This window comes from Ursus maritimus, unplaced genomic scaffold (genome assembly GCF_017311325.1).
Source record: "Ursus maritimus isolate PB19 unplaced genomic scaffold, ASM1731132v1 scaffold_30, whole genome shotgun sequence".
Lineage (NCBI taxonomy): Eukaryota > Metazoa > Chordata > Mammalia > Carnivora > Ursidae > Ursus > Ursus maritimus.
Genome location: NW_024425564.1, coordinates 1,961,163 through 1,972,095, shown reverse-complemented (window position 1 = coordinate 1,972,095; position 10,933 = coordinate 1,961,163). Strand labels below are relative to the sequence as shown.

General features: G+C 54.7%; 1 protein-coding gene across 1 annotated transcript in view; it reads right to left on the bottom strand.

Moving 5' to 3' along the window:
- Positions 1-10,933, bottom strand: part of CPNE5 (copine 5) — an 88,285-nt gene that overhangs the window by 42,460 nt on the left and 34,892 nt on the right. Inside the window, exons 4-8 of the mRNA XM_040644674.1 lie at positions 8,762-8,865; positions 7,312-7,351; positions 7,019-7,095; positions 5,175-5,234; positions 2,708-2,771 (exon numbers count right to left, since the gene is read on the bottom strand). Of these exons, the coding sequence (XP_040500608.1) occupies positions 2,708-2,771; positions 5,175-5,234; positions 7,019-7,095; positions 7,312-7,351; positions 8,762-8,865 (345 nt within the window). The remainder of the gene's footprint in view (positions 1-2,707; positions 2,772-5,174; positions 5,235-7,018; positions 7,096-7,311; positions 7,352-8,761; positions 8,866-10,933) is intronic.

Here is a 10,933-nt window from a genome sequence, read left to right as displayed (position 1 = left end):
AAAAAACCCTCAGACTCCACCCTCTTCCTTTGATCCGCCCACTGAATGCCGAGCTGGAACACAGAAGCGAAGCGGTTCAGATGTAATTATTTTCATTCAGCCAGATGCTGGGAATTAGTCTCTTTTCCTCGCAAGTATTCTAGGGAAAGACACAACGCAGCCAAAGACGCCCCAAAAGAAAAGGAGCTGACAATCTCAAGAGGAAGGAAGGGAGCCCACCCCCCACCTCCTTGCCTTGGAACAGCTTAGATCAAGGAAAACCGCTACCACCCCTGGATGAAGGGGGGTGGGGAAGGAGGAAGAAGGGGGAGGCGCCTCGTAAATACTAAACAGGGACTGTTTTGCCAACCCCGGAAACGCAGACCAAGGACAGCGCCCAGCGCTGTCGGGAGCTTTAGAATAGCCCAAGCATTTGCGCTGCGATTACCTGATTTAATTAGAAACTAGGGAGGAAATCACCAGCTGAGCTAGAAGCTGGGGGGCAAACCCAAGTTAGGCTTCAAGGAATTCAGGTTCCATCTTTCCCCACGCACCTGTTAGGCCCAGCCGCCTCCACGAACTCCAGGCACCCCTATCAGCCCCAACGTACAGGTGGAGAAACTGAGGCCGCAGGAGCTTAAAGAGCTCTACTATAATGTCAGCTGGGTTCCCTCTCCCTTGTCTGACCCCCAGTAACTTCCGGATGGTCAGCATACACAGTTATAAGAGTTTCCATCATCACCTGCTGCTAAACATTTGGTCATTCATTCGGTCACAGATTCCAGAGAGAGCGTCTGTGAGTGCCTACCGCACACCGAGCCCTCTGCTGGGGCCGGGGATCAGGACAGGCGTTGTCAAGTTCCCGCAGACCCACTGAGGTAAACAGACACAGAAGCCCGAGAATGGGCCCTTGTGTATAAGCTGATGTGGTCATCGCTGTACTGCAATTCTATGTCTTATTCTCCCCCCGGAAGCCCCCGAAAGCAGAGTTGGGGACCCCACCACCTGGCGGTTAAAGACCCTGGTTCTAGAACCAGATTTGAACCTGGGTTCAAATCTCTTCCACCCAGTGGCTATGTAACCTTGGGCAGGTCAGTTAACCTCCGCATAAAATAAAAAACCGTAATTTATGAGATACGATAATACCTCATACTACCTACAGTCATACATCACATTATAATAATACAGATCAATCAGTCGATGCATGTAAACCACGTAAGCACAGTGTGGGGCTCAGCATAATTGCTCAGTTAATCTTGGCTGACAATTTTTACCCCCATAGCAGCAGTTCTCAAAGTATGGACCACGGACCCCAAGAGGTGGTCCATGGGGCCAAAGCTATTTTCATAATAATGTCAATAAGGCATGGAATTTTCTAGAAGTTACCCAACAGGGATATCACAACAGATTGCAGAAGCAGATATGAGACTCCAGCCCTCTTCTGCTCAGCCTGACATTAAAGAGATTTACAAAATGCAAAACAAGGCCACTCTTCTCACTAAATGACTTTTGTTTTGGAAAATACAGTTATTTTTTTTTTAAAGTTGTTATTTATGTTATCCTGTAATGGTTGAACTATTGTCATTTTTAAATGAATTAATATGTATATTTTTTAATTTATCAATTTTATTTTCTAATATGGTAAATATTTATAGCTAACAAATAACCATAGTTGCACTGACTTCCCAGGAAGGTCAGAAAATCTTGTTTCTCCTCCTCCCTCCTAGGCCCTTTTCCCTGAGCCGACTGTGAATTTGGGTTCCCAGGTTACCCTAGGCTTGGTCCTGTGTTCACACTCTGGCTGCCTCTTCCTTCTCTCCCCAGGAGCCACCCCACTCCCACTCGTGGCTCCTCATTAACCTAAGAGGCACGCAAGCCTGGCAATGAGCCCCAGTTTTAGAATCGGGTTGACCTGGATTAGAACCGTGACTCTACCACTTATTGTCTTTGAACAGATGGCTTAGCTTCTCTGAGCCTCAATTTCCTTATTCATACAATGGGACTGACAACAGTACCTACCTCTCTGGATTGTTGTCAGGAATAATGGCAGTTTACGTAAAATGCCTGTCCCTTGATGAATAATAACTATCATCGTTTCTGTGTTTCGTCATTATTATTAGCCATCAGGTCCCCCGGGCCCCTCCTCACTGTGTTCAGCTACCCCTTCCCCTGTCCCCATCTCCTGCTTCTCCACAGTCCCACAGAAGAAGCAAAACCAAGGGCTGCGTGGGATTGCAGCCTCTGGCTTCGCACACGCCAACCACGCATCCTCACTCCCTCGATCCATGCAGGTTGTCACCCTACTCCAGAGCTAAAAGTGAAACATGACGAGTAACTGCCAAGCACCCAGGCTCACGACTGCAAAAGCCCCTCTGCTGCCGGGGCTGGAGCCAAAGCCGTGTTGGTTCAGGGAGAGGAGACCGTGACGGGGGAATGGAGGAGCCTAGAAGCTTGGGGACCAGGGCCCAGCCGGCTCTGCTGCTCATTGTGGGCGAGTTGTGTCCCTTCTGGGCCTCAGTCAGCTCAGCTATAAAAGGAGGAGACAACGTTCTAGCTCTGATGTTACAGAATTCCAGGACAGCCCGGTGAAACCGGGGAGCCCTGTCTTCCTCACATTCCCTCCAAGGACACACATGGCCCCGGGGTCACAGGGAGAGCAGCCTGCCCTCTGTCACTGCTCCACTGCCACCCCCACCAGGTCCTGTCCTGGAGTCACTCTGCCACTCACCCTGCAGTTGCTCAGCTCCTCGGCGGACAGGATGATGGTGCCACATTTCTTCCCTGGGACACCACTGGGAGAGGAGAAGATGAAAGAATGGAGAGCCAGACAAAGACAGACACAAACTCTGAACACTCCCTGAATCGGCCCTCCTCATCCTCCCCCCTCCCCATCCAGCAGATCTGCCCAGAGCCCCCGAGAAGACAGAGTCTCCTGAAATACTTGTGGCAGTGTGGCCTAGGGCACTGCTTCCTGGGCCAGGCCCCCCAGGCCTGGAGCTGCCCGCCCCCTGCTCCCCAAGAGCCCACCAGGAAGGGTAGTGTCTGCAATGAAAGTCCTAGAAGCGGAAAAGCATCCAGACTCACCCGGAGGCTTCCAGACCAGTGGTTCTCAAACTTTCCATCCAAAGACCACTTCTGTGGGCAAAAGACCTCGTGGGCCAGCCACCCCACCCTGCACCCAGCTGACCCCCAGAGTCCTGGAACATTTCAACTCTGAGCCACTCTGATTTATCATGGGTGGGAGAGCAAGCAGCAAGAGGGAGTGAAGCAAAAGGGCTGGTATTCTCCTGGTCGCAGCTTGTCCAGGCTCTCTCCCATGGCTACCTCCCCTGAACTCCTTGGCTGGGGTCTCTCCCAGGGAAGAGAGAGCCTGGCCATTCATGCAGCTACTCAGTGAGATGGGCAACCAGGACATGAAGTAGGCCCACCCAAGAACCCCTCCAGGAGGGCGAGTTCCCAAGGTGGGGCTTCACCCAGGGGACCTGTACCACCTCTTCCCTGGGTCAGGAGGGCCCCCTCCCTCAGGCACCAGCCCATCCCACTCTCAGTGTTTGGGACGAACCCGGGGTTGGGGGTCCCTAGTCCGGCCAGGGGCCACTGGGAAGGAGAAAAAAATGTCATGTTGTCCAGCAGCTGCTTAACTTTGGACTCATGATTGTACCTCTCTGAGCCCCGGTCTCCTCGCCCATAGGAGGAGTGTGTTTGTCGGCTCCATTAGTAAGGACGTGCACGCACACGGCATGGCACGAGAAAGGCCCCCAAGGAGCATCATTTCCCTCCCTGCCTCCTTTCCTTTGCAATTTCACCAAACTGCTAAAATCCAGCCCCACACCTCAGGCCGGCCTCGGGGCTCCCAGCACGCTGCCTGCGGAACACACTTTGAGAACCACTGATGGAGCTCTCCCCAGTGCCAGGTTTGGAGGGAGAGGCTCTCAAGTAGAGGAGGCAGGAGAGCCGGCCCCAGAGGCTGAGACAGCCCAGACCTCCCCACATCAGGTGAGTAGAGCGGGGGCCTCATCTGGAGGTTCCCCTGCCGCAGGTGGGTGACCGGGCCTGCCAGCTTGTCCCCCTAGACATGGGCAGCTGGGCAGCGTGCCCCCACCCTGGTCTGGCCCTCCCTGGGTGTAAAGATATGATTTGTTTGACCAGAGAGACAGAATCCTCACACCAGCCTCCCCCGCCAGTGTTTCTCCATCTGTTCCTCCCTCTGCCTCTGGGCCCTTCTTTGATTTCCCATCTTCCCTTCCCTCCCCTCCAGACGCAACCCGCTCCCACCTGCTCCGGGCCTTCCTTTTTCTCTCCCTTTGCCTTTCTGGCCCTCCCTCTCTGCTTCTCTCCCTGACTGCTGCTTCCCTACTCTCCTTGTAAAGCAGCATCCACACCCTTCCTGGGCTGTGGGTACCCAGGGCCCCCAGAGACCCCTTTCCCATATCCAGCTGCTCCCATGGCCAGTCCGGCTGCCGGGACCCCAGCTCCCAGGAGCTCTCAGCAAGGCCAGGGGAGCTTGGCTTACTCAGCCAAAATGCTCATCGGTGGTGACCTCCAGGCTGGTCACCTGGGGCAGATCTTCCCTATCCTGCCCCATCCCACACCCTCAGGAGAGCACCCTCCCTCCAACCAGGAGAGGGGGAGAGGGAAGGAGTACCGAAGGGGGGGGGGCGTCTTTATTGCATATAGTTGCATGAAGCCGGCCAAAAGCAGATGGTCAGGGTGGAGGCCCGGGGAGTGAGGCTGGCCCACCACAGCAGGTGAGCAAATACAAAAAGTAAGGATTTAGCAGAATCTATTCCACAAGGAGGCTGACATCCAGCAGTGGAAACAACGGAGGGGAAGTGGGGTGAGGAGATAAACAGGAGGGACGGGAGAAGGGTGAGAGGGGAGAGGCAGAAGAAACCAAGCCAGGGAGAGAGGAAGGGCAAGTGTCCAGCCCCTGCTGACCACTGAAGCAGCCCCTACCTCGGCTCCCCACCCTGCTCCCTGAAGTCCCATGAGCCACTGGGGTTGGGGATGCTGGAGCTCCAGCCAGATGGGAGAGGGGCCAGCTGCAGAGCGGCCTTCTCCCTCTCCCCTCCCCCCAACACCAGGGCTGAAGGCACAGTAGTGGGAGCAGGGCCCGGGCCTGGACTCTGAGGCCCCTTCTGCAGAGCCGGCTGGATGTCTGAGGACTCCAGGGCCAGAGATGTCTGCTGACCTACCCGTTGGACACAGCTGGCATGGGTTTGCCTGTCCTGGAATTCAGGCTGAATGCTCCTATCCTGTAGAGAGAGAGGCAGAGAGAACATGCCATGAGTCAAGTACCCCCATCCTGAGAGGCCATAGCACCTGGCACCGGAATTCTTGGAGACAGGGATCTAGTCTGGGTCAACATCAAAACAGGACCAAGAGCCGCAGGCCAGAGGAAGGAGAGGTCTTCCTCCCAAACCTTGCTGTGAAGTGCTGGGTGACTCTACCTCAGGGGTTCTCAAAGAGTGGTCTGGGGACCAGCACCGCCATCATCCCCGGGGACTGTGTTAGAAATCTAAATTCTCAGGCCCCACAGCAGACTAACCAGCGGGGGTGGGGGAGCCCAGCAATCTGTGCTTTAACAAGCCCTCCGATGGTGTCGAAGGCTGCTGCAGTTTGAGAACCACTGCTCTACCTCCGTGAGTCTCAGTGGCTGGACTGTGAAACGGGGAGACCCCTGAGAGAATCCGTGAGATCAGAGCAGCCAATGGCGGTCTGGCTCAGAAGAGACGCCAGGGAAAGGGAGCTGTTGTGCTCGGGTCAAGTGAGACACTTGAGATTTTCAGTGAGGCAAACAGGTCCCCCTCCTTCACCAACCCATCATCTCCAAGATCTCGCTTGCCTCCCCAAGGCTCGCCTCCCCAGCCGTCTCCTGCGGAGGTCTTCCTCAATCCCCCCAGCAGGCGTGCCTGTCCACCAAAGGTGGGTCGGGTGACAGCAGGGAGGAAAGAGGCCCGAATGACAAGTGGGTTTTTGACCCAGGCAGTTGGGAGCTGAGAGGAGCGGACATACACCCTCACTCTGAGGACCCCAAATTCTATAAACTTCAGAGCCCTCCAAACCTGGGTTTGTTCCCTATTCTCAGTAAATGATAGTTTATTTCGCTATTCTCTGTGAACCCAGAGAAGGAGACCTTTCCAGGGACAGAGAGGCCTCTCTGGGGGGCCTGAAGTTACCACAGAGTTAGTGGCGGTCAGAGACAAGGGCCTGGGGGAGAGACCCCCTCCCCGACAATAACACATTCTGCCCTTATTGATCACGGCAAGGGGACGGCATCCAGTGCGAATCTGGCAGAAGCAAGCAGGGGGCCGAGCCCAGCCCAGCCTGCTAGCCCCTTCCTGCCACCCTGCCACGAGGCCGGGACGCTTGTCCCAGTCTGCAGGCTCTTCTCATGTGGGTTCTGCTCCTAGGGCTTCCTGAGAAATAGGGACAAGAGAGGGCACGCCCGCAGCCCAGCAAACCCTGGCTGGTCCCTACAGCAGCCTGCAGGCTCCACCGACAGAAGCCTTGGGTTTCCTCACCCTAAGGCCTACCCAGAGGAACAACTTCCCCTAAAAGCACTTACAGCTTCATAATGCAGATTGTCGGGGGGCAGGGTGAGATGAGGGGCACCTCACCATGCCCACCTCTGGTCTATGGCAAGGGTGAACAATCTGAGGGATATGCTATGTGAGGAGAACCCTGAATTCAAATCCCAGCTCTCCCATTTCCTAGCTGTGGGCCTTGGGGAAGTCCCCTCTCCGGGCTTCGATTCCTTCCCCTATACTTTGGCAAGGGTGGGAGGTAGGAGTGGACTAGATAGTGAGTGCCTCAGGCCGTCCCAGGAATATGGGGCTCTAATAACTAAACCTGGGTCCCTCCAAGTTAACTGAGTTAAACACCCTGCAAAGGCAGGGTCCATGGGGCCTCCTTATTCCTAATCACCCCCCATGAGTGGCAGATTGCTGTGCCCCCGGCCCTGAGCTAAGGGTGGACGGGAGGTTGGCCCATCCCTGGGGAAGCAATCCGGACAGACCCCACTCCCCTCTACACTTACGTGAGGGGCTTCTCCAGGCGGCTGCCAGGGGACCCCACGATTTCTCCGAGGGTGCAGAAGGCCTGGCCCAGGAAATCCTGCACACCCAGGGTATAGAGAAAACCAGTGTCACCCACTCTGCCCACAGCCACCCCACTTCCCCCATCACCCCATGCCTAGAAGTGGGTGGGCTCTGAAATGACCAGAAGCAGCATCAGACACACGGTCCGTGTCAAAGTGAAGCCCGAGGCTGACCCAGACTTTGGCATTGAAGAGAGTTTCAGAATCTCTGGGCAGTCACTGGCAGAACTCACGTGTTTGGATAAATCAGGGCTCTTCGAGTCAACATCGTATCTGCAGGGAACACACAGAGATGGTAAAGACAGCTGGGGCACCCTGCCCAGAACTGCCGGGGTCCTGGAGCTGAGTCAGGACCCCTACACCCCAAAATACAGGCTCTGACACAGTGGGATATTTCTGGGAGTAAAGGCTGGGAGCCTTGTGGGGGCTGGACATATTCTGTCTCTTGACCGGGGTCATGGTTACATGAGCGTAAACAGATATAAAAAAGCGTCATGGGACGGACTCGGAAGATCTGTGTGCTTCACTATGTGAATGTTACGCCTCGTTAAAGACCGAAAACAGAAAATAAACTTGCTCTGCAACCCGGGCTGCTTCTCAGGTGGCTGAGCCACCTTGCCCTTCACCGTTCGCCCTTCTGTTCTCCCATCTTCCCAGCTAAGGAGAGGTGCCCTTGGAGCTCAACACCTTGCCTTTGACCTTCCGCGATGGCTTCACCTTGCCCAGGCCGGCCCAGCCTGACCTTGGGCCTCGCCACTCAAGAACAAGGGAGGCATTAACTCCTTCACCTCTTCCACCTGCACCTGGGCACCCCCCCTTTACCTGGAGCCTGCTCACCTGGAGCTGAGCCTGCAGCCCCTCGTCCAGCATCACCTCCCTCACCACCGCCCACGGGCCATCCAGGCCCAGATGCCTCCTGCTGAGGGGCAGCCATTCTTGAACTACCCCTGCTCTAGCACTTTCTCTCTCTAACATGTCCCTAAAATGGTGACTTCTCCACAATGGGCTGCAAGTCCTCCATAGTCTCTCCACAGTCATGTCCTTCCATGGCACTTTTTCCCTCTGCTCTGGCAAGCCCCCAACCCCCTTTAGGCCCACTCTGTCCACAATTCTCTGGGATATAGTCCTTTCTAACCACCCCCAGGCCTTGGAAAATGACAAAACAAGGCTCCCCCAGCTGCTCACCAGACTGAAATCCCATCATCATCTTTAACCTCGGCAGAGGGGCACTCGCATCTTTGTGAGACACACGCACACGCCCTGGGCCCCAGCGCTCAGGTTACCTCTGCAGGAGGGGAGGCTGGGGGGCACCCTCTCCCAGAATAAGCTCTGACAGAAGGAGACGTCAATGGGGGAGAAAAAGTCTCCCAGAGGCCTCCCAAAATCATTCCTCAACTAGCCCCCAGAGTCAGGTGGCTTGCTCAGCGCCCTCCCACACTTAAGAGAGACGAATGTTGGGGCACCTCTGATCCCTCTCCCCGCCTCTTTTCCGTCTCCTGATAAGGGTGGGGCTGGACTTTAGCTAACTGTCACTTTTATCCCGGGCCAACCCTGAGCTCCCTCTAATGTCACGGCCCCCCCTTCCCTGGTAAGAGGAACTACTACCAACCCCAGGTCCTTCAGGGTCCCCTCCCATCAGTGGCTCCTCCCCCAGCCCCATCCTCAGCACCAGCTGTCACTTACAGGTCGAAACGGAGGTTCTGCTTCTCCTCAAAGAAGTAATCCACAATGAATTTGCGCACAAAGTCGGGATTGAGTGTGTTGTCGATGACTTCCGTGCGTCCGAACTGCAAGAGAAAATGGGGTGTGGACCTCAGGGCCAGGCTGGTGGGGCAGGAGAGAGCACTGGGCTCAGAGCCCCTCAATCCTGGCCCCGGCAGTAATGGAAGCCATGCCTTCTGGTCACCGTCCCCTGTCCCCAGTCACGGCGAGCGCCTCCATCTAACGATGGAAACCATCCCCGCTATGGCTCCGACTCCATGCTCAGCTTTAGTCTCCCTACCTCTGTCTAGGCTCCTCCCAGGCTGTAAGATTTTGACACCCGAATACCTGAGCAAGCCCTTCACTTTGGCCTTCTCTTTCCTGCCAGAGGCATGTCCCCCATTTCTTCAAAATCCTTTGTTAATGCTGCCTCCTCCAAGAAGCCTTCCCGATTTTTCCACCCAGAGAGTTTTACTTCCCTCTGAAACATCACTGAACTTGTGCTCACCCCTATGACCACCATCCTTCTCTGATTCCACAGTTAGGGGTGTACTTATCTGATGCCACAGTTGTAAATGAAAGGGCAGAAGAAGGGATTGTGGGGTCTCTTAAGATCCCCACCTCCTGCCCATGCGTAATCCCTTCCCCTTGAAGGTGGGCTAGACTTCATGACTCACTACTAATGGATAGAATAGAGCACAAGCTACTCCCCAAAATACGTTATAAACTACCATGCCTTCTGTCCTGGGGATGCTCACTCGCTCTCTTTTGCCGGCTCACTTCGAGGAGGCCAGCTGCCCTATGGAGGCCCGTGTGGCAAGGAACTGAGGGCAGCCTTGAGCCAACGGCCAGTGAGGAGCCACGCTGTCAGCCAACCCGCCTGTAAGAATCTGAATCTTACCCACAGTCACCGAGCGAACTTAGAAGCGGACTCTGTCCCAGCAGAAGCTCGAGCCCACTGAGGCCCTGGCCAACACCTTGACCGTAGCCTTATGGGAGTCCCCGAGGTAGACGACCCCACAAAGCTGCACCCGGATTCAAGACCCTGTTGTTTAAGTTGTTCAACTCTGGGCCCGTTTGTCACGCAGCAACAGACAACTAATGCCTGGACTTCACTTTCTTGGTGTCCCCTGCAGCAGACACCCTAGAATTGTACTCGCATTCGGCACTCGAGAGTTGAATCCCATTAAACTCCCCAGATGACTTAAGACAAGTCACGCCCAGTTCTGGGCATCAGAACCACTTGGAGGGTTTGTTAAAAGACGGATTGTAGGCCTCACTCCCAGACGTTCTGATTCAATAGATTCAGGGTGAGGCTGAGAATCCGCAACCCTCAGAAATGTGCAGCCGGTGGGGGGACCTCTCTCTGACAACCGCTGGGCTCAACTTTGGTCCACAGGGCTCTGAGCTGGGGGGTCTCCCCACACTGTGGAGAAGGACAGTGGGGACATGGTTCCTGGCCATCTGTTCCTTCAAAACAGCTCTCTCTTACATTTGGGTTTTTTTTTCTTATATCTGTTCAACACACTGGACATTTCTGGTGAGATCTTGTTTCAAAAAAGGGATATGGGGCTAAAAGATCAAGTGTAAAAGCAATGAGCTTTATGCCCCATGAAGGGAAGGCATGATACCAACTCTACAAAGTGAGTAAGACAGACAGGTGCATGGTAAATATTTTAAATAAATTGTGAATATTTCTGAATACATAAACATGTTTTTTCAACTTGGGCAGTAATTGCGAAAAAAAAAATTAATCCTGAGTACCAGTCCTCCTTAACGGGGCTTTGCAGCCCAGAAAAATGCCAGTACGCAGGCCTCTCTCCTGCGGGGTGGGCAAGGCCTGCTTCCCTGGGACTTAGCCCAGACTCACTTTTACCCTAAATTAAGTTAGAAAGCTGCAGAGAGACCCTCCCACCCTAGGCAGTGTGGGGTCATCTGAGAGCACTAGATTTGACATCGTCTTGCCCTCACTTGCTATCAATTCCACCGGCCGAGTCTCCCTCCTATCCCCCATCCCACTTCCTCAGTTGTGGCCTCAGTCTGGGCTCCCCATTTTCTGATTTCAACCCCTGCAGCGGCTCCTAGTAGATCCCCTAAGTGGGAACACTGCTAACGCTTGAAGACCCAGCTCCCTGGAAGTCCTGCTCTCCGACT